We start from the raw sequence: 24,655 nt of genomic DNA on the forward strand, positions 1-24,655 counted from the left end.
GAAATAACATGCTTAAATACAAAGTATTGTTTATCAAAGTAAACATCACTGGATATTATTTAGCAAATAAGCAACCAGAGGGTATAAGTTCTATAGGTCACTCGCGTACCTATAAAGTTTACTGTTAGGTTTAAATTTTTTCATCTTCGTAAATGAAGTGATGTTTATTTATTTTATTATTTATTTATTTTAACACATAGATATTGGTACAAGAAGGCACCAAATAGATATGCGCCACATAAATCATTCGATTTGTGTGAGGGCTGTGATACTGTCCGGGTGCCCAGACCGAAGCAGGTGGTTTTCTTAGGGGGCCATACCCCGAGCCTTTGATCTAAAGGTATAACCCACAAGGCAGTGGCGCATTGTGAGGAGATGTAGTCCCATGGAAGCCGGTCACCAACAATTGGTTCATACGCCATTTGTTCCCACAGGATACTGAAGCCCATGTACACTATTGGTTTGGAATCCGGTTAAAGCGCCAGACATTCGCTTTTTGTCCTCTGAATTTCGTAAAAAACAGTAATGCCACAAGAAAGCGGTGAGTAAGACTTCCCTGGCAGAGGCTGTATACGCGTGGCCGTGTGAGAGCATTTCGAGAGGGAGGGAGGGCCCACCTCACTCTCGGCCAGACCAGGGCATTTGGGGGCAAAGTGATGTTTATGAATAAAAAAATATGTATAGGAGAAATAAACAGTATTTTTTTGTATTTGATTATCATATCATTGTTTATATCATGTAAATACAATTTCTTCTTTCTATACCTAAACTAGTGATTACTAAATCTCAACTACAAGTACATAGTGGATGTCTACTAGTTTCTAATTCTTCTAACATGAAATTTATCAATCTTCCACAACTTCCTAAAATACATCATTTAATTCTTGGTTGTTGTTTACCATATTCAGTATATAATAAATTACACTATTGTATGCATACCATGTCAACAACTAATAAATTTGAGAATGTTAAAAATAACAATTTTAAAAAATATCAACTATGCCTTATCATTATTAAATTAACTCCATTGAACAGTGAACAAGTTATGTGGATAGCTGATTCTACTTTCTCTTCAACAACAACAACAACGCCATTTTCTTCTAAATCGATATTTCCTAATCAATTCAATATACATTCAATACCGATAGATCTTGTCAAGTTTCTTCCATCAATTGGTTATGATCATAATAATAATGATGACGATACAATAGAATATGAAGAATTAGGAGATATTGATGATAATGAGAACGAGACTGATAATGATGATTATGAAGATGACTTTGATGAGGAGAGTTCTGACAAGTTAAGTAGCGTACATATAAATAATATCATAACTGATTCAGCGCCCAAAGATAATATTTCAACATCATCAGTCAATTCAAAGGTAGTCAACTTTTCAGTAAAATATATTTATTGTTTTCTGAAAAACGTTTAAATTTATGGTCGAAATTTCGGTTTTTATCTGAAACACTTTCAGTGCTCAGTGAGTATGTTTATGTCCAGCATTCCTGACCATTCTTCTTTCATTTAACTGATGAGCGATGCATGTAAAACTGTACTATTCATCATTCTAGATTCAGTTTCAAACTCTAATTTGCATGGTATTTTTTGTTTTCCATCCAGCTTATTTGGGTACGTTACACTGACATGTTCATAGCAGATAGTCAGAGATAACTCTATCCATTTGAAATAAATTGTTTGGTAAACATAACACACCAATATGCAGTCCTCGCCGAAAAATCTGTACCGGATGTAACAAATTTATTAAACATTGCGAACACAACAGACAACCTTATGAATTTGTTTAAAATAGTGCGTCTTTCAAAGTTATTTAATGAAGTTTAACTAAACTAAAACTGTCAAAATACATTTGAAGAAATTCTATTGTAACAAAAGATGAACAAACAAATGTTTTAAAGAGAGCAGGAACGAAGATTGGTGCAATATTGTCAGTAGGCGATTCAATGACTTTAGTGGCTGCACCAATGTTCGTCCTTGCTCTCTTTAAGATGATGAAGGGAACTATGTGTATGAAACAAATGTTTGTATAATCTAGGTTAATGATGTTCAAATACGTCTCGTCTTATCTTAGGATCCCAGATAAGTCAAGAGATCCCTTAAAAATATGCGTAAAAATAACGAAAGGTGAGATGACTTGAAGTTATTTTGAAAAACACGACACTTTATCAAATTTAAGAAAAAGTGGCCTTCGAAATCGTAATCGATTTATTATTTAAGCACTTTGAGAAACTTAACTAGATTCATTTTTAGATAATAAGTAGATAAACCATCTTATAAGAATCTGATCTTAAGATTTCACTGAACATACGCAGCTTAGTAGTTAGAAGTCAAGTATTTTAATCATTATCCAACTACCATTCTACATTCTCAATCTAGCCATTTTATGGTTTGTTGTAAATGCTGACTTCACATATCTTGTAAATCTTTACTCCTTTTTTTTCATATACATAATCAGTAAACATATCACATAACCCTTGTAGTTATTTCATGAAATAATTAGTATATCTTATATTTTTAATATTGTTTGTTTTCCTTACTTTGATTACAATAGCTTATCGAGAATGATTTTTATACGTATATTGGTTTGTCTAGCGTTGTTGAAGAGTTTGTAAATTTAAAAGCTACGACGGACTGTTATCACACATCTTCAAGCAATAAATTACAACTAAAGAAAATATCTGCTTCAAGTTCATCCAATTTGTCGTCATCAATAAAACACATTGAAAATAAACGATCTAATATGAATGAAACAACCAGTTCATTTCTATGCTCTGACTATTCTGAAAATAAAAATGGTAAGAGTAGATGTGTTGAGAACTTACCGAAACTTGTTGGTGTCATACCTTTGTCAGTTACTGCTGATAGTACTAATAATGACCTTGAAAATCCTAATTTTCGTATTTTACAAATATCACCACTACCATTGCAAACAATATCCTTCAATAATGGTAATTCCGCTTATTCTCAAGGGATACTTGTTTGTTGTGGCTTGTCAAGATCATTATCTCATGTAGAGCTTCATCATAAAACAACTACTGATAATCAATCGATTGAGGATGGTGATTTATTTTTACTCGGGTAAGTTTTAGTTATTCTGTCATTTATTTTTATCGAATCCATCTAATAAATACGTGAAACTGATTTATAAAGACTTCATATAAACTACAGTGCATAAATAAGTCTTGTTTTATTTACAGTACTCTGCATTTGGGACAATAAAATTATTCTATTTCCGTGTCATCTTTTTTGCAAGACATACACCCCTGAAAGTTATCACAATTCAAGTACTAGTTTGGACGTGTGTTATGTACACTCTCTGACCCACCATCCTTAACGCTCAACAAGTGATTTTAACCGCTGTACGAGTAGGTTGAAAGAAGGTTATAGGTGACCAACTCTTATTATCTATGCTCCCATATTCGATTTCTTCACTGTTAATGTCTTTAAACTCATCTCCTTGTACCAATGTAATATGGGTACGTGAACAAACGTTTACTCATGCCTACGCTATACGTTGATTATGGCTCACTGATTAAATTTAGATCCCCGATTGCTTCTCAGTTATTTAAAATCATGTCCACAAAGAAAGCTATTATATTGTAAATGCTAGTTAACACTCATTATTTTTAATCTTGATTATTAATACAGTTTCGTCATTTAGGTATTCGGTAAAAAAATTATGCCCCTAAATACCCTGGTTCGACCGAGTGTGGGGATAATCCGCTCTCTCTCTCCCTCCTTCGAAGTGCTCTCACATAGCCACATACATACAACCACTTCCAGGAAAGTCCTGCTCACTGCCTCCTCTCGGCGGGGGGGGGATTGTTTACGAAATCCAAAGGACAAAAAGCAAATGTCTGGCGCTTTAACCGGGTTGGTGGATATGGAGGATCCACCTAGGGGGTTGGAAAACCCTGATTCCAAATCAATGATGCACATGGGCTCCAGGATGATGAAGGAACAAATGGCGTATGAACCTATTGTTCGTCTCTGGCTACCATGGGACTGCATCTCCTGACGTTGCCCCATTGCCTTATAGATCAGGCCTTTAGGTTAAAGGCTCCCGGAGTTGCCCTCTGAGAAACTCGTCTGCTTCAGTTTGAGCGTCTGGTCAGTATTCCAGCCCTCACATAAATCAGATGGCAAAGTGTGGTGCATATATATTTGGTGCCTCCTTGTGCCAATGTTTATGTGTTTAAATAAATAAATGAAATTATATCGTTTTTCTTTTAAAATTTTTAGATATAATGAAAATGACTGTATTCTACCTAATTCAGTTGGTTATCACTTAGTTATTGATGAAACTCCACTTTTGCACATTAAATTGCCTGATCACTATTGTCCTGTTCAAATGGATGTGGTATCCAGCACTAATGATCTACATGTTTGTTCTTTAAACACTTTATATCCTTCAGTTAAATTACAATATGAATGTGGACAATCATGTGTAGTTGTCAACAATACTACTTCTACTACTACCACTAATAATAATTTAAAGTTTACCATAGACTCACCTTTAATTACCACAGGAACATATGACTTATCATTTTGTTGTTTCATATTAACAGTATACAATTCATTGTTACAAATAAATGTTTATAAAAATCTATTATGTTATGCTCAAATAATAATATCTAATCCAATCTTATCAGTTAATGAGGATAACAATAATAATGAAATAAATAACAACAATATGTATTGTAATATACAATTTGATACATTCACATATTGTACTGGTTTAGAAAATATATGTTTAGGCACTGTAAATGGTGAAATGTACATCTATCAATTACATAATCATGAATTATTTAAATATGATATGAATAAACAAAAACGTATTCATTTATATAATTCAATATTACCAATTCATAAACAATATGATGAATCTTCTGATGAGAAAATTGAATTATTCTTTCCTATTCATAATCATAATAGTAGCCATAGTAATAATAGTTATTCATTAAGTAATCTATATGCCTATTATGATTGTCCATTAGACCAATGTTTTATTTTATATCAACTTATTAAAACTATTCCATTAGATTCATTAATTCAAGTGAATTTTCCAAATCAAATTGGTTGGTATGAAGTGGAACTTTTTCCATTATTATCTTCTTCTACAATAAAAACTACTAATGAAGAAACATTCATTCATAATAATAATAATAATACAATTCAAATACTTTCTAAATTAGTTACACGTTATATACAATTAGAAAAAGAATCATTTAAGAAATCAAAATTAACTAATGATATATTATATAATATTTCAGTAATATTAAAATGTGCTACATTAGCTGTTCAACTTAGTTTATCATCTAATATATCTACTCATTTATGGGAATTTAATACTAAAAATTGGTATGATTATCAAAATTTAATTAAACAAAATATTAATAAATCAAATATGAATTCAATGAATAAAAATATCATTCATAATGATCATGTAATGTTAAATTCTCAGAATATATTATCTGAATATCTATTAGAGATTAGTTTACCACGAGTATATTTAATTTCACATTTTATATTTCATTCAACATTAAAACAATATGATGTAAGTGATTATGATTATTATTATTATTGGGCCCAATATTGAAATATGAATCTCTTCAAATGTTGGTTTTAAAAAAAATATGCATATGGTAACCAACTGCTTGATAATTTACGAACAGATAAACTATCCGAACATACATTTTATTTATTTATTTGAACACATAGATATTGGTACAAGAAGGCATCAGATACATATGATTTGTGTGAGGGCTGGGATACTGCCCGGGTGCCCAGACCGAAGTAGATGGTTTTCTTGGGGGGCCACACCCAGAGCTTTTGACCTAAAGGTGTGATCCACAAGGCAGTGAAGCATCGTAAGGAGATGCAGTTCCATGATAGCCGGTGACCAACGATTGGTTCATACGCCATTTATTCCATCAGGATCTTGGGGCCGGCCCATGTACACCATTGGTTTGGAATCAGGGTTTTCCAACTCCCCTAGGTGAACTCTCTGTGTCCATCAACTTGGTTCAAGCGCCAGACATTCGCTTTTCGTCCTCTCAATTTCGTAAACAACAGTAATGCCACGAGAAGGCAGTGAGTAGGACTTCCCTGGCAGAGACTTTTTACACGTGGCCATGTGAGAGCATTTGGAGAGGGAGAGCTGACTCTTCCCATTCTCGATCGTACCAGGGCATTTGGGGGCACGAGCATAGGTAACATCTTATGTGCTCATGTACCAATTCATAGTTAAACGTTAGATGGGAAATAATAAATGTAGTTTGTTATTGGAGAAAGCCAATTATGTATCTGTTCAAATTCTCAGTGTAGACGTTATCGTCATAGAAATATGATTTTGATACATTATAATCCAATCTAGTAATTAAACATTCTTATTCGCTGTAGTCTTTCCATCCTCATAAGCGATTTGGTAAATCGTAGAAATTTGGCAGCAGAACATAATGTCGGATAATGCTGAGTATTTTATTTAACGGTTTTTACCGTATTTAAGAGTGGTAAAGGTAACGGTGTGGTACACTGATAGCTTGTAGTGAGTTTTGACTGACACAGGATTGTTTTAAAAACTATCTTTGACTTTACAAAGTTTTCGGAGGTAAGATGAACTCATGTCATATAGATGAGCTTTTGTATCGGACATTTTATGACTCAAGCATTAAAGAACCCACTGTGTCCCTGGGTAGATATATTGACAATGTAAAAAATTGTAAATTCAAATGTTCCGTGTTTTTTTAAATAATAAATTAAACATTCGTATGGATTGCATTCTGATTGGCTGGAAACAGGCCTTATTTTCTCAAAATCATTCAATTGTCACTGAGGGTCACCTCTATAATCGTTTTTACCGCTCGAACTCCATGAAGCTTCAGGATATTAGGAATACTCCATACGCAATCAACAGGTTGTTCTGTCGAAATCGATTCCAGCTGGTTCTTCCTAATAATTTATATTTCTGTTATTTAATCCTTGGTTCTAACAACCGGGTGGTATCATTATCTCTCAAATATAAAGTCTGACTTATATCCAAGTACTCAGTGAATGAGTTAAAGTATAAAGGTAACGGGAAACAGACACCTGAGACGAAACTCTTTAGCGCTACTCAGTTTCATACTCTTTATTCTATTTCACTGTGAATGTTCTTTGAAAGATTGTTTTTTTTCTTCTAGTTTTATTGACTGACTTACCTATAGATTCGTAAATTCACTACAGTACGCGTAAAAATTGTTTGTTAGACACATTGAACGAGTGTTTGGGATGTCTCTGTCTTCTGTGTTGCTTTAGGACAATGAGTTGCATATATACTTCCTCTTCAACCTGAATATAAAGTAATATAGTTGAGCATACTAATTATATATCTCTTAGATACGATGTTCAACGATTAGACCATAACAATCAGGTGATAGTTAACTAGATAATGAATCACCAACAGCTAATTTTCTCCAAATGCCTATCATTATTTTGTATTCATGTTCAGTTTATAAGCACGTTATTTTATTACATAAAAAATCTATTCATCTGACTAGTGGTCTTGTCTTTGATGCTAAATCATTCAGAAGTTTGAGTCGACATGGTCTAGTGAGTGTCCATCACTCGACTGCATCATATCACCTAGTTCATTCATCGATTAGCATTCTATTCATTGATTTTATCAATCGAGAAGATCGTCTCATCAATCGATGAACGCTTTCTCCATAAAACTCGTTTACCAGTATTATCATTATTTTGAAACCCTGTTTTTATATTTTAGAAAGTGCAAAATCAATCTAATGTATATATAACTCTTCTAAGAAAAAATATTTCATCTAATAATCCTGTCAGTTTTATTCATAACCCTTCAAAAACCTCAACAAATGCCGACTGTAATGAATTTCATCATGTATCATCAGTTCTTGATCATAGTTTGGTGGTACACGATTTAAACGCTCCATTTATCGATGATGAATACGACTGTACATATTCGTCAGAATACAAATCACAAACTTCAGATGACAATATCGACTTCAATAATGCATTACTATCAAATTATTTAAAAAGTATGTTATTTTTGGCAATATAGGTTGATTCAATACTTTTTAGTACAACTGTTCTCTTCTTTGTAAGCATTGTATTAATGAGGTTTAGCATTAGGTTAAAAAGGGGTTTCTGTTTCCAGTTAATCATTTGGTTTGTATAAACAACTAATTGAAAAATAGGTTAAATGTTAAAATTTTGTTAGTATGATAATGTTAAAAAACATTGGCAATGTTTATCCCTTGTCATCTTAAATCATATATATATATATATATATATATATATATATAAATTGTGTTTCTAATTAACTGTTATAGCTCGTAGCCTATTAAGATATAACATAATGATACCGACAATCAGAGAACATTGGCTTATCGACCGGACCAATGACGCATAAACCCGTACGAGCAGTCTAGTTCCGCCTGTTAAGTCCAGAACGCCAATGTCAGCTTCCGCGACACGAATCATATATTTCAGACATACTTGGTTTATATACAAACCAAACAGACCACATCACACCATAAATTAGAAAATAACACTTGTACAAGATTTAGCCGTAAATGGCTGTGATTGTGGAAGACTGTAATTAAAAATCTGGGAATATCTCAAGTATGGCAAATCGTATAATAATAGTTCATAGGTCAAAATAAAGCTTATAATAAGAGTAATATGATTATACATAGTTTAGTTACTTAACAATTACACAATAAAAATATATGTATAATATTAGTCCATAAAGAGATCCCAAAAATTACCATTCATTATTCTCGTCGGGATATATCATTAACAAACAAAATTTACTAAAAATAGAATGACGATTATATCATATCGTATGTCAAAGAAAATTGCTTAATAATTGAGAATTGATTAGAGATAATAAGGTGAAATCAAATGTGAGAAGGGTGGATAATAAATCAAAAACTTGAAAGTGATAATGAATAATTAGAATTAAGAAAACCAAAACATAAGATCAAGTTACCATTTTTGAAACTTTAGGTGTTAGGGCCATCGAAGAGTGATGGCTTGAATGTATCTCTTTTGTAGTCAGAGCTTAAGCATAAAAAGTAGGATTGCTAACGCTTCTGCAATGCATAAATTATTAATTTGTGCTCCTCTCGAACTAAATCATCTGATTATATTGATGATTTCGAAGTATTTATTATATGGTGTCGTGTGATCAGAATTCACAAGGTGTTTTAATATTGGGCTATTGATTATTTTACATTCGCCTTTTGAGAGCCTCATAGGATTATACTCGGAGATGCATTTGGGAAGAGCTCACTTTGTGTAGTAAATGTAACCTGCTCCACAAGAGCAAGTAAACCTATAAATATATTATAATGTGGCTCGACACAGTAGTATATCTTTGGCATATCCATTAATGATAGTGCGGCTGATAAAGACGATGCGAAAATTAGCAGCATAAAAAGATTTACTTAAGGATTCCGTTAGATGGTTTTTCAGTGAATTATAAGTTTTCACTAGTGGTTTAGCTTAAATCGATTCGTGAATTCAACTGCAAAAATACTACAATTTCCACAAATCCTCATACTGATAATAATGATGTGTTCATTAGTGACTAACTTGAAGATGGATTTCCTGGAGTTCTAATGAGAAGCTATGACCAGTGGAGTTGAATCGTGTTGGGTGTGAGACAGTTATCCGCTTCAGTTAGTGGATGATGGGGAGCTCAAGATCATAGATTGATTGAAGTTAAACATTAACACCGTTGGATTCCGGATTGACTCGTGAATTCAACTGTGAAAATACTACAATTTCCACAAATCCCCATACTGATAATTATTTTATTTGTTAATTAACTATGAATACGATTGTGCAACATAAGTAATTGATATCATCGAAAAGAAAAGTTTCTTCGCTAAATTGTCCTTAATTCTTTTTCAATGAAAACCATATGTTGTTTTTGTTATATATATGTGCATTTTATTCCGGGAATCTATTCTCTTTTCTAGAGTCATCTCTGTTTGATTACTTACTACCAATAATACGTTTACAGTTTTTTATTAGTCCTAAACGAGACTGAAACCAAATAAAATCAACCTGAGTTGGTTACTTAGATTTTTTGTAGTATTAAGTTATAATCTGTACACTTACAGATTTTTCGTTACTGATGAATTTCACTTATATTAAGCACATAGTGTAGATTCATGTATATTTACCGTCTAGTAGTAGAATTAGTATTATTCATAGTTATCCGTTTCATGGTTGTTTAGTACTGGTTGCATTTTATCGATCATGCCTGAAATATAAACAATAGACAGTGTCTTGACATCGCAACGAAAAATGATATCAGATATTTTGGAGGCAGTCGACGTGAATCCGTTAATCTAGATGTCATTCTAGGTGGTACTCGTCTTATTTTTATCATCAGCCTGGTGTACCTAAAATCAAGAACCGAAGTATCATTGCTGAAATGATCTATTTGTTTAAACCCGAACATTGGTGCAAAAGGGCACTAAAATATATATGCGCCACAAAAATTCTTGAATTTTTGTATATTCTGGGGTGCTGTTCAAATGTCCAAACCAAAGCACATGATTTTCGGGGTGGGGCTACTCCCTGAGCCTATGACTTAGAAATTCAATCCGTAAAGTACTGGAACAACGTTAAGAGATAAGGTCTCATGATAGCCAGCGACCAAGAATGGTTTCGTATCCCATTTGTTCCCTCAGGATCCTGGAGCTAATGAGCACCATCGATTTGGAATGAGACTTTTCCAACTCCCGTACTCACGAATCAGGTTTAAGCAACGGCATTCGCTTTTAGTTATATCAGTTTTGTGAACAACACCCTCTTTGTAAAAATGCAGTGAGCAGAATCTCCCTGGCAGTAGCTATATGCGCGTGGCCATAGGAGGGCACTTCGAAGAGGGAGAGCGAACTGTCCCCACCTTCGGCCGTACCAGGGGATTTGGGGATCATGATAAGTAATGCTAATAGGTGATCAAAAACCATTACGGTTCGGTATCTGATCGTCATATCAATAACCTTGTTGTTTCGACTATTATTACAGTAGATTTTGTTTTAAAATCATACTTATATATATATCTGCTTTGTTTGTACTTTTCAGTTCCTGGACGTGTGTATCATATGCCTACTGAAAGCATCATCTCATCAGAACGTCTTCGTGAATTAAATGCAAATATAATTGCTGGTCCATATTTATTAAGTGATTTTCTTAGTATGAATGATCGTTGTAGTAATATTCCAATGACGAGTTCAGAATTAATTAAATCACGTTCACGTTTATTTTCTGTGCATATCAAAATAGTTGATGCCAAAAATGAAGTTAGTGCTTTTCCCCTTTGTTAAATTCTATTTTTATGGAGTACTTTGATTACAATCCCATTTTTCAGGGTGTGAGGTTGTAAACCTGTAATTCACAGTAGGAATTAGTTACTAGTGAGCCAAGACAGATATATTCCTGTAGTTAGTCACATAATCGAGTATTTTTTATATCGTAACTCTAATCTTTACTCCGATTCAATTGTGGTCGGTGGTAAAATTATGTCACATCGACAACCTTGAGTGGTTTCAGGGATGACTTTGAGATTGACCAACCGCAGTTAGACAATCAGAATAGACCTTTCGTGTAAGAGCCCTGAAATATAGAAAAATGATAAAATTACATAGGATTTGAAGCTTTCACATCATTATTAAACCTATTATTGCTGAATATCAATAATTTAAGCTTTAAGTCATTGTTCTGTAATCATGACGGATCCTAGTCTTGACTTCTAACATTAAAACCTCTGAACGCTAGGTCCTAATTCCTAAACATAATTCCCAACCTTAGTACTCTTAAACGCCTGTTCCTTAGCCTAAAACTCCCAAACCCTGACTTCGAACCTTAATACTGCTCCCATTAACACCTAAACTAAACATATTGACCTTAACAGTTCATTCCACGAGAAAATCATCATTCAATTTTCTCGAAGTACAAAATATTGTGAAAATCATGGGTTTTAGCAACAACCTATCTGCAACAGCGTTTCAGATTTGCCCATCAGCTAGCTTACTTTCTCCCGATCGAAGCTGCTACCTTGACGCGGTGGTCGGGCTTGCCTATCGTGATGACCCAACCGAGCTATATTGGCTGGAACATATGTTCCTGTAGGTTCTACCATGCCAGGCAGGTCGATTGGTGAACGGTAAGACTAAAAGCAGCAACTCAAGGTCTGAGGGCGAAGTCGTACTGCTGACTGTAGAGGGGTGTGACAGCAGTAAGGTGTTTCCTTCGGACAACCAGCATGACAGCGATGCTGCCTTCCGACAAGGAGGGGTGGGGTTAGAAAAGGTCGACCCTAAAAATGTCACACCTCACCTTACCTCACGGATTTCCGTCTCCGGCGGTAAGGCCCTTTGAAGAACGGAGCTAACACGTCAAAAACCTTCCACAAAAAGGCCGTGCGCGACCGGCCGCAAGCAGTTGTCCCTTGGGTTCTGCGGTCACGCTCCCAGGTCGTCAAGACCAACACTAATCCAATTTCCTTTTCAGGTTCCTCAAGAAATACCCTTCCACGGTGTGGGCAGCCGGGAAGTGACATCAGCCCTCATACCCGTAACAGCACAAGAGACCAAGTTGGTCACATTCAAATCCTTCCTACACCTCCTAATACCTCTCTTATCTCCATGACTAACCCTCCTCACGTCTCTTTATCACCTCTCACCGCTAGGGCAAACGATTTGAGTACGTGGAACGCTATTCCTGGTCTCCTGAAACCACGCTCTAAACTACACGTAGGAGCTTTTAACGTACGAACACTTTGCCAAATAGGACAGCAGGCTTCCTTAGCTAAAACTTTAGAATCTCGCGCCATCGATGTGTGCTGCGTCTCCGAAACGCGCATACAAGATCCAAGTAGCGTCATTCATTTGACCTCACCATGCCAAAATAAAGAACCGACTCGATTTACGCTTCGTGTATCTGGAAGCCCTGATTCTGCTTCCCGTGGCCTCGCCGGCGTAGGTATAGCATTGAGTCCTAGGGCAGAACTAGCTCTCTTAGAGTGGATCCCAGTAGACAGTCGTTTGTGCGCTGTCCGACTGAACGGAACAGTAAGAATCCGGAAAGATAGGGACACTCGTCGTTGCCTCTTCGTCGTCTCTGCCTATTCTCCCACTGACTGCAGCTCAGATGATGTAAAAGATGAGTTTTACAGAAAGCTTTCGGACCTTCTCCGAAAAGCTAAGCGCTCGGATGTAGTAATAGTGGCCGGTGACTTTAATGCTCAAGTAGGTAAACTTAGCGATAGGGAAAGACACCTAGGTGGATCTTATGGTGTCGTGGCTCAAAGAATAGATTATGGCGACCGTCTGTTGCAGCTATGCTCAGATAACCGCCTGTTCCTTGCAAATACTAACTTTAAGAATAAAGAAAAACATCTTTTAACATGGAGACCCCCGAATTCGTCCCAACGTTGGACCCAAATAGATCACATCGCTATCAGCCACCGATGGAGGGGCTCGATAGAAGACTGTCGCTCATTCTGGAGCACATGCCTAGATTCAGATCATGCTCTAGTGCGAGCGCGTATTTGCTTGCGTCTTACTGGACGTAGGAAAGACGCTGCAAGGAAACCTCTTAGGGTCCTGTTTAATGATAGCCAAACTAAGAGTATATTTCAGGAACAACTAGGAAAACAGTTAGGCAGCCATGTAGGTGATGCCCACCTCGAGGCAGCATGGAATGATATCCGAAAAGCTGTGGAAACAGCAGTGATATCTGCTAGTACGGTAAACCGTAAGGTTATGAAGCAACACTGGATCTCAGCAGCATCTACCGCACTGATAGATGCTCGAAAACTCATTCCATCTGGATCTGAACATAACGAAGAGCGGAGTCAGCTTAAGCGCAAGCTGACAAGAAGCCTACGCAATGATCGCGAACAGTGGTGGGTAGCGAAAGCAAGAGAGATGGAAAAGGCAGCGGCAATAGGTAATAGCAGACAATTGTTCAGACTTGTTAAGGAAACCGGTATTAGGAAATCGACTGTTAGCGAAACAATCTCACAGAAAGATGGACATATTATTCATTCTCAATCCAGGAGATTGGATCGATGGGCAGAACACTTTAGGGATCAGTTCAACTGGCCTTCAGCCACACTTCGGTTTCCCACGATCTCCAGTCAACCTGAATGGCAAGTTAATGTAGGTCCTCCGTCTCTTTACGAAGTTGAAAAAGCCATAGGAAATCTGAAGCGAGGGAGAGCAGCAGGCCCTGACAGGTTTACTCCTGAGATTTTTAAGGATGGTGGTTCAGTATTAGCAGTGAGATTAACTGAAGTCTTAGGAAGAATTTGGGAACTGGACGTAATCCCATCTGATTGGTCTCAATCACTGATTGTGCCAGTCTATAAGAAAGGACAAAAGTCCTCTTGTGACAATCACAGAGGAATCAGTTTGACAAATATAGTGTCTAAAATATTAGCTTCAATAATACTTCGACGCTTAACTAAAGCTCGTGAAGAGCAGATTAGAGAAAACCAGGCCGGTTTTCGACCTGGACGTGGTTGTATAGACCACATATTCACACTACGTCAGGTTCTAGAACACAGACACACATTCAGACGCCCCACAATCGTAGTATTTATCGACCTTAAAGCAGCATTCAACTCTGTTGATCGTGAGGTTCTATGGCAGTGTTTGTCACTGAAAGGAGTACCAAAGAAGTACATTAACCTTATAAAGGCTCTCTACTCGAACACAACTGGTAGAGTGAGAGCTTATGGCGAACTGTCATCAGAATTGATTCCCTCAAGTGGTGATCGTCAGGGCTGTCCACTCTCCCCATTCTTGTTCAACTTTGTGGTCGACGTACTTTTAGAGATAACACTCTCCTCATCTAAATTTACAGGGGTTGAACTTCTACCGGGAGGTTCACTTGTTGACTTAGAATATGCTGATGATATAGTTTTATTTGGCGAAGACGCTGACAAAATGCAGAGTCTTCCGACCACTCTAAGCAACAATGCAAGCATGTTCGGGATGCGATTCTCCCCCTCGAAATGCAAAGTGTTGCTTCAGGATTGGGTTACATCGACACCCGAACTAGTGATAGGGAGTGAAGTAGTTGAGTGTGCCGACCGCTTCACTTATCTTGGAAGTCTCATCAGCCCTTGTGGTTTAGTGTGTGACGAAATCTCAGTACGGATACAGAAGGCTCGACTAGCTTTTACCAACTTGCGTCATTTATGGCGTAGGTGAGATATCCGTCTATCAACCAAAGGACGGGTTTACTGCGCAGCAGTTCGTTCCGTCCTACTTTATGGCAGTGAAACATGGCCGGTAAGAGTAGAGGATATCCGTAGGCTACTAGTATTTGATCAGAGGTGTCTTCGAATTATTGCTCGTATATCCTGGGACCATCGAGTAAGGAGTGCAGTTGTTAGGAAACGGGTACTAGGTAAGGATGGCAAATCAATTGATGACGTAGTGAAACTTCATCAGTTGAGATGGCTGGGACACGTGTTACGTATGCCCAACGACCGACTGCCTCGACGTGCTATGTTCAGTGGTATAGGAGTAGGTTGGAAGAAAGCTAGGGGCGGCCAAACCAAAACATGGCACAAATCCATGAAGTCACTGACAAGTGGACTGAGTCATATTGGTAGGTATAGACTACCTGGTTGGGGACCGCGAGATGATGGCAACCGATGGTTAGAGACCCTGAATGACATGGCTCAAAATCGTTTGCAATGGCGCAGGTGCATCCACTCTCTGTGCTCTCCCAAATTCTAATCTTCTGAATCCTTCATGTCCCTTTTTTCCTCTTTCCAAATTTATTTCACTGGATTATACTCTTTAAATAACATCTCCAAACCCTAATCTTCCCGATTACTGCTTATACTCTTATTACCTCTACCACTACGGGATTTGAATCGACAACTGCATCTCTGTGCTAATGTGGTGTGGCAACTCGAACCGATGTACGTACGTACGAAGTTCTACGTTGTTACTGACTGACTGACTGAGCTTACTTTCTATTGGTCGCTCAGGGCCGTTGGTACAATATAATTTTCCTTGGTTGATTGCTTATACTTTAAGTAGTTTATTGTTTCTATAGTCTGGTTCTCTGTAGTTGGTCGGTAATTGTTTACCTGCGTATCGCGTAATGTATGCGATATTGGCATTATCTAGTGCACCAACAGAGTGCCTGGCGAGAATGTATTAATTATCTTATTATTATCACATATCGAGTGTCAGTCGCTGAAACAGCAGTTTTTTCAAGGTTACTATCATAAAACAAGAATTATTTGCCACTTACCTGTATGAATGGAGACGTTCACTATTTATCTGGCTGTTTTTTAAAAGAGAGAAAATGATGTAAACCACATATTCATCTGCTATTTAGGGAACTGATAGATCCTATGGGATTCGAACCTGGATTACCAAGCACCACAGCCTAAAACGCCACTGAGCTATTCGGACAGAGACTGACCTTCTGTAGAACTAAGCTGTTTGCAAGTACTTGATCACAGACTGGTGACTAATGTTAAATTTATATAGTCCTTCTAAGTATTGATCGAATCTTTTCAATCATGTTGTAATATGGTCACTAGTCATAGTGCCTGAACAACGCTTGTATTCTGTTAATATGTGTGTTAATTCGTTGAATGTAGTCAACAAGAGATTTTGTGTCTAGGTTTATCATTATATAACGCGTTTATTTATCTATTTATACAAGTAGGAAAAGAATATTATTGTTGGGGATATTAGATCCTCAGAACTCACTTGGTAAATGTCTTATTTTTGCGATTTTATTTTGGAAATTTGAATTTCTTGTTTTCGCGCCAAAAGCGCCCATTTTCATCTTCATGTCCTATTTACCACTTGGGAAAACCTTAAATGTCATTGATTCGTTGTCTCTTTTAATATGCTATTTTGTAACGCTTCCCAACGACATTTTTATGCTGTATATATACGCCTGAATTATGCTAGTGGTTGTTGTTCGTGCTTCTGGCTGCTTGTGGAATACATTTCGCTCTTAACCTGAACTTCTCTCGCTGAATAATGAGGCTGGGATGCATCGGAATAGTTCGATTATTTGGTCATTGTGTCATTGAGTCTACGTTCCGTTCTCAGATCACGTGAACTCATAATCTCTTCAAACATAGCAATCATGTTATCCTATCTTGTTTCCATTTCTTTTAGACTTCAAATCTTGGTTGTCAATCGGCTACTACAGTTGAAATTCAACAACCACCTTTATTACTATCTGATATATTTGCACAAATTGGTCTAAGTATTCATCAGTTTAACACCACCTGTTATTGTTATGACCATCCTGCTCCCCCTAATGATTTTGTTAATGAAACACCATCGTCATCATCGTTATCGACCGATCAGCTTACAACTGTGAATGATATTGATAATGATTTTAATGGACGTACATCATTAAAGTCGTGTAAAATGCATACAATTTTACATGAAAGGGCTCAACTTTTAGCTATTCTACGCTCTATGAAACTTCATGAAGATTGTTTTAATTTTCTTAGCTCAACTGATGGTACTTGTAATCATAGTAGTAATAATAATCATAATAAGTGGAGAGACTTTCTTACTCAAAACTCCTACCATCATAATAGCAATTTTTCGTCAATTATTCTAGATATTTTGAATTGGGTTGTGTTGATGTATCTTCATGAGTTAGAATTATCATGGTAAGTTTCCACTTTCCTAATAATAATATTATTTATGACGATGGTATTCTCAGCAAAGTTAGATAATAGCTACCAGTGGAATCCAGAACACCTGTCTTGTCCTATTTGAGACTGGTCAACTGGATGTATTTGATATTTACTCCGCCATTTAAATTTGCTTAAAATGCTTGTAATTTAATGGCAATATCAAGGTAATCCACATATGTTTGGTGGCTAACTGTTTCACAGTGGACATGGTTTAGCTTCACTGGTTATGATTTCTGTGAAAACATCTTGGGAAGTTTCCTCTAGAATGTAGTCACCAGTGTACATATGATAATTGTTAGTGTGGGATTATGGCAGTTGTTGAATTTCATTAGAATCATTATCTAACCTAGAGGAAGTGTTCGCACGCGAGACTGAAAGTTTTGGGTTCCAGTTTAACGTGCGCTGTCGTGAATCAGCATTGTTGAAAAGCCCCATACTAGAACAAAATGACCGTTCCTTATGTCCCGGTTTTCAATGTTAGTTTAATTTTGATCGGTTCATAATTTCAATGAAATTCAGCAATTTTCACAACTCTATACTGACTTTGGTATTTGTCTTAATAATTACATTTTATTGTGTTGATATGGTATGGTAACGTTCACTGCTGCGTATATATGTCAGGTTGTTTATCACTGAATAACCGATTTGTTGTCTTTAATAGATAAATATAACTTGCAACTATCTTCGCTAACTTGTTATTCACTGATTTGGTTAGGTTGATATTCAACTTACAGTTTATACTGTATAATTAATATTTTCATTTGTTAATTTTAACCTTATTTAGCGATATCGTAGCGAATTTATTGAATTTGGCTGCAAATAATTATGAGATGTTAATTGAAAATGTAATTGTACACGGTGATCGTGAATGTGTTCAACTTGGAACAAAATTATTGTTTAGTTTACTCAAGTAAATTCTTGGTTATTTTTATTCGTTTCCTAATATTCGTATACTGTTGTGGAAAATTGTACAGTTACATATACACTAATATTTGTGCTATTCATATAATTTCTATTTCACGAATACTAATTAAATTAGTGCGTTATAAATCTCTTTGTTTAAATACATCTCGATGGTGGTATCTGTGACTGAGAGTCAAGTTTAATAGCATTGAGAGGAAAGTTGTTTGAGCATTAATTTCCTCCTAGATTACAAATATGATTTGATGACAATTACTAACACCGAAGTGTAGATTCAGGACCGATTGGTTTCAACTATCTAACACCAAAATATGGTCCACATGTTATCGAAGCTAATGATCACATTGTAAATTGGTCGACATAACTCAATCAACACTAAGAGTTAAATAAACGTGACATTGGTTACTGCTTAGTGACCAGTCAATCTACATTTATTCTGTTTGTTTAATCACATGATCTTTATGGTGTTCGCTTTTGTAAAGCATTCAAATAATATACAACAGCCTACTAGTGCTTTCTACATTCCCTCATTTTTCAAACACTAAAGCTTTCAAATGTATTTCCGATATTTTTTATAAGGAATATTACTTAATTGTAGTTTTAAAAAATAACCCAGTTTGAATATATCTTTTTATCAGTCATGAATGATGGACATAGTTGATCATCGTTCAGTATTTCTTATTCTCGCATTGAGCATGCTATTACCCGTTGGTTAAGGAGTTTAACTTCCCGTTGCTGGCTCGAAACCTACCCCAAGTGCTTGTATTTGGGTAACCACATAGTATTACTAGCTCTCACCCTTGGAGTTTGGGTCAAAACCAAATGCCTAAGTCTATGCCTGGTAATAAATGAGATGTCATTAAATCAAATTACCAAGAATTTGACATTTTTAAGTAGGGTTCACAGATTACATGATATAATGTCAGTCAGTATATTCACTTCAAGTCATTGATACACTATCCGTTACTAGAGGTTTCAACCTGCTTACTTTCGCATGTATTTTAGACGAATAATTTGGAAAGTGTTTAACAAAAAATAACCATTAGATGAGTGTTTCCATATTGATCGGTTGGTCGTGTTGCTAAGGTACTGTGTTTGAGTATTTATTGGACAAACTTTGGATACATCTAGTTTGTACTATGCCGATTTTTATTTCTATAATTTTGTTTTTTCATAGATTAGAATTTGTCTTCCTAAAATATTGCTCTTCAAATAATTCACCATATAAGAAGCCAATGGTTTTCCATGTATTACGCAATTGTCTGGCTGCCGATAGTAAAACTACTACTGATAATAATAATAATAGTAGCAATAGTAAATTCATTCGTTGGTTATTAATTTGTCAAACATCAGCTGGATGTGAAACACTATTCAGTTTATTGGATTTTATCATTTCTTATTCTTTTGATGAATATCGTAACAATTTAAATGATTTAAAGGTAAAATTGTTATTGCAAAATAATCTAATGACTTTACTCAATACAGTTTCATTGTTTCATGAGGATTTCAATCGTCTACACCCGTAAGTATTTATTTTGATATTTTTCTTAGTATTTCTATTCAATCGCTTCTTTTTTTCAGGGGATTGTAAACAATGTTTATGAAAGTTATGTTTGAGATCATCTCAGTCGTTGAAATTAAATTGTTTAATCCTAACGTTTTGTCCAAAAAAAAACGTGTCTGGATTTCTTCAGGGCGATCATAAAAATCAATTTCTGTCAAACTATTCGTTTAAATATTGACGAATATTCGTACAAATAAATAGTAGTTTTCATTCTTGTTCAATGACTGAAAGTGTGACGCAGGACCCTTAAGAATTGTTCACCTGTCTTTGTTTTTGGATTTCAAGTAACCACCCAATCATTGCACAGACAATGTTGATCATTATTCGTGTAAACTTTGTGTAACACAGTCTTTTAGGGCTCTGTTATGTGGGAAGTTTCATGTGGTGCACTTAAAATTATCTTCAATGTTCCAGATTAATTACAGAATGAACAAAGTTTTGATGGATGATATTATTTGCAAGCAGGCGAGATAATTTAATTATGAGATTTAAACTGTTTCATTGTGATTTACATTGCACACTGGCTTCAACTAGATAATTATTAAGAGCCAATTTTATTTATTTGTTTGAACACATAAATAGTGGTACAAGAGGGCACCAAATATATATGCGCCACACTTTGTGTGCGGGCTGTGATACTGCCCGGGTGCCCAGACCGAAGCAGGTGGTTATCTTAGGGAGCCAAACCCCGAGCCTTTGACCTAAAGGTGTGACCCACAAGGCAGTGGAGCATCGTGAGGAGATGCAGTCCCATAGTAGCCGGTGACCAACGATTGATTAATACGCCATTTGTCCCTTCAGGATCCTGGAGCCCATGTGTACCATTGATTTGGGATCCGGTTAAAGCGTCGGACATTCACTTTTCGTTCTCTCATTTTCGTAAACAACACCCCCGCTACGAGAAGGCAGTGAGTAGGACTTCTCTGGCAGAGGCTGTATACGCGTGGCCGTTTGAGAGCATTTCGAGAGGGAGAGCGGACTGTACCCACTCTCGGCCATACCAGGGCATTTGGGGGCAGAGCCAATAATAACCATACAATCGTCACTAACCTCTTATAATACTAATAGAAAAATTGTTTTTTATTGTTAAAAGAGATATGAATTCGACTGTGGCAAAGAACAAACAAATATTCGATAACAAGACTACATAACCATTCATTTTTTACTATCGATTCTTGTTATCTCGGTATAATCTGTTCGTTATTATCTATATCGTACTAGTTACATAGAATAAATGCCAGCAGTTAAGTGTTGGAGTTGGTTCCAATCTACTTGAGACTTTTCAGTTGGATTTACCAACCTCCCCCGATCGTTTATTTTCACATTAAGACTCTGATACCAGTAACACCAACGCGTTATCCACGGAGCTACTGAAACTAGGTAGTAATCTACTTGTCTAGGGGATATGTTATGTTATTATTGGCAATTTTATATCGAGGCAATCCACACAAGATACACATATGCCAACTTAAGGTGATCAACATAGTCAGTAAAGTTTTTCAACAACAGGATAATTCAAATCCATCATAACAATAATATATATACCGCTGTAAGTTATTTCATCTAGTGGATCGGATTGGTTCAATAGCTTAGTGAGTTCAATATTTAGCCACTGAGTTTTGGGGTCAAACTACGCTCTATTTTTTTTCAATTCAAAGCCATTGATTACAATCATTGTCTATCATTCTCAACATGTATGTACCTGACAAATAAGTTGAACTTACTTACTTACACCTGTTACTCCTAATGGAGCATAGGCCAGCGACCAGCATTCTCCAACACACTGTGTCCTGGGCCTTCCTTTCTAATTCCATCCAATCCTTGTTCATTTTTCTCGTGTCTATCTCCATTTCCCGGCGTAATGTGTTCTTTGGTCTTCCTCTTTTCCTTTGGCCTTGAGGATTCCATGTGAGGGCTTGTCTTGTGACGCAGTTGGGTGCTTTCCTCAATGTGTGTCCTATCCACTTCCAGCGCTTCTTCCTGATTTCTTCCTCCGCTGGGATCTGGTTTGTTCTTTCCCACAGTTGGTTGTTGCTAATAATGTCCAGCCAACGGATCCGAAGTATTTTGCGTAGACAACTGTTAATAAACACTTGTATTTTCTTGATGATGGCTTTCGTAGTTCTCCAGGTTTCCGCTCCATACAGTAGAACTGTTTTGACATTTGTGTTGAAAATCCTGACCTTGGTGTTGGTTGACAGTTGCTTCGAGTTCCAGATGTTCTTCAGTTGTAAATATGCTGCTCTTGCTTTACCGATCCGCATCAGATCCACCCTGTCCATCAATGATGCTGCCCAAATATGTAAAGGTTTTTACATCTTCCAAATCTTCTCTGTCAGTTGTGACTGGATTGATTATTATTATTATTATTATTATTATTATTATTACTATTATTATTATTATTATTATTATTATTATTATTATTATTATTATTATTATTATTAGCTTTATTCAACATTATATTTTTGGTACAACATAGAATTCTCAGCATAAAGTATTTCAACAAGTTTCCTTTTCTTATACCTTGATCGATTGTGACGATAAATTTTGAATGATGACCAGTTAGGTGTTAGAAGTTCGGTAATCCACATTTAATTACTGTTCATTCGTTTAAATGCATATTGCCAGCCACCATGATGTCGCTGATTGTACCTTTTTGTATCCCGTATAGCGAAAGGTTGTAAACTTTTCATAAACGCGCCTGAATAGATTGTGCGCACAATAGACATAGTGATGTGCTAAAACAAACAACAAAACAGATAACTTGATGAAATATCTAGATCGGAGGAACAGGTAGCCCAGATATTCAAGCAGTCCGCCGGTTGTGTATATTAAAAACTATTGCACATATTCATTTCTTATACTAAATTTATGTGTTTTATTTATTTATTAATTACAGTTCATATCATTTACCTACATGTCTTGGTCCACCTATGCTATTCAATCTACCAATATGTAACTGGACTTTCCTAGGTTCTGAATGCTTACAATCAACCAATAATAGTAATAACAATAATAAATATCAGAAATCATTTCATTCAACAATTCCAAGTACTAGTAATAATAATAATAATAATAATACTTATTCTAATTCTAATCATAATATGAATTTAAATTATGAAAATATTAAAGATTGTTATTCTATTAATAAAGATGTAATGAATTTTAATGGTATATTTACACCGAAAAATTATATAACATTTATATCTGATTCAAAATTCAATGATACTATTGATTTGGCGCAAAATACAAAATTAATAGAAACATCAAATCATTTACAAAACAATGATAACATTAATAATAATAATAATAATAATAATAATAATAATAAGGATTCATTATATCTACTCTCATCTGATGTATCATATGTTAATTTCTCTGATATTTTCACATTAATGCGAAGTAATTTCATTATGAATATTGATAATTCAAATAATGTACATCATATTATATTATCAGATTTACAAGATTGGCCATTCAATGGTATATTAGATGTGGAACCATTAAAATTTCCTTTAGATAAATTATCAATTCAATTAAATGATGATTGTGATATTGAACGTGTGGATTTTTGTATGTTCGTTTTTTTGGGTTGTTTTCTTTGCATTTTCTTGAATTTGAGTAGTATAATCTATATGAATAGTTTGTCAATAGTAAAACGAATAGTTTGATTAAAGTTTAGCTCCGAATATAGAGAAGCTATTATTATTTTAAATAATCACAACGATTGAAATTTGAATGATTTCAACATTTCGTCTAATAAACGTGTTTAGATTTCGGGTTGTGTAATTGAGCCCTCGTATTTGAAGTGTAACTCAATATTAAGTAAATGAATTTGTGCCATGTAATGAGTCAATATAATTATAATCGTTACGTCTTTGATTCTCCGGCCCATTAATTTGTGCTTTATATAAAGAAAGTTGTTTCGATTTAGTTTATGGCTTTAACATGCCTAGTACAATCTCTGGTATTACTACTCATGTGTTCGATTGTAACTCAACGGCCTTGAGGGCAAAGGGAAGAAAATTATCCGGCACGTGCAACATATATGAACAAACCAGTCAAGTTTCTGCACGAAATTTAATCATACATTGTTGCTAATGTCAGTTCGTGATGAAAACTTAATAATTCTATATTTAAATATTCATTGTTTATGTCCCATTTGTTAATATCTGTTTTCACCATAAATCGTTTCGTAACTAAACATTGTTTTCTCATTGAATAAAATGTAGTTCAAGGTCGTTCACATACTTCTACTATCATGCCAATAGCCTATGACCTGAATGGTTGGCAAGTAGAGCGAAAACAATTCAGCTGTCCAATTTATTCCTAATTCACAGTAACTGGAAAAGGCGCATAAATAAGGTTCCGACTAACAAGACCACAACGCGCAAGTAATGAGAAAATTACAGCCA

At 35.6% G+C, this 24,655-nt stretch overlaps 1 protein-coding gene across 1 annotated transcript in view; it reads left to right on the top strand.

Annotated features, from left to right (window-relative positions):
- Positions 1-24,655, top strand: part of BIRC6_1 (Baculoviral IAP repeat-containing protein 6) — a gene marked incomplete at both ends in the record, with an annotated part of 80,954 nt that overhangs the window by 6,668 nt on the left and 49,631 nt on the right. The window contains 9 exons of the mRNA XM_051218379.1: positions 774-1,384; positions 2,573-3,099; positions 4,264-5,578; positions 7,784-8,069; positions 11,137-11,354; positions 17,220-17,728; positions 18,540-18,665; positions 19,854-20,198; positions 23,140-23,813. Of these exons, the coding sequence (XP_051073062.1) occupies positions 774-1,384; positions 2,573-3,099; positions 4,264-5,578; positions 7,784-8,069; positions 11,137-11,354; positions 17,220-17,728; positions 18,540-18,665; positions 19,854-20,198; positions 23,140-23,813 (4,611 nt within the window). The remainder of the gene's footprint in view (positions 1-773; positions 1,385-2,572; positions 3,100-4,263; positions 5,579-7,783; positions 8,070-11,136; positions 11,355-17,219; positions 17,729-18,539; positions 18,666-19,853; positions 20,199-23,139; positions 23,814-24,655) is intronic.

This window comes from Schistosoma haematobium, chromosome 1, assembly GCF_000699445.3.
Source record: "Schistosoma haematobium chromosome 1, whole genome shotgun sequence".
Lineage (NCBI taxonomy): Eukaryota > Metazoa > Platyhelminthes > Trematoda > Strigeidida > Schistosomatidae > Schistosoma > Schistosoma haematobium.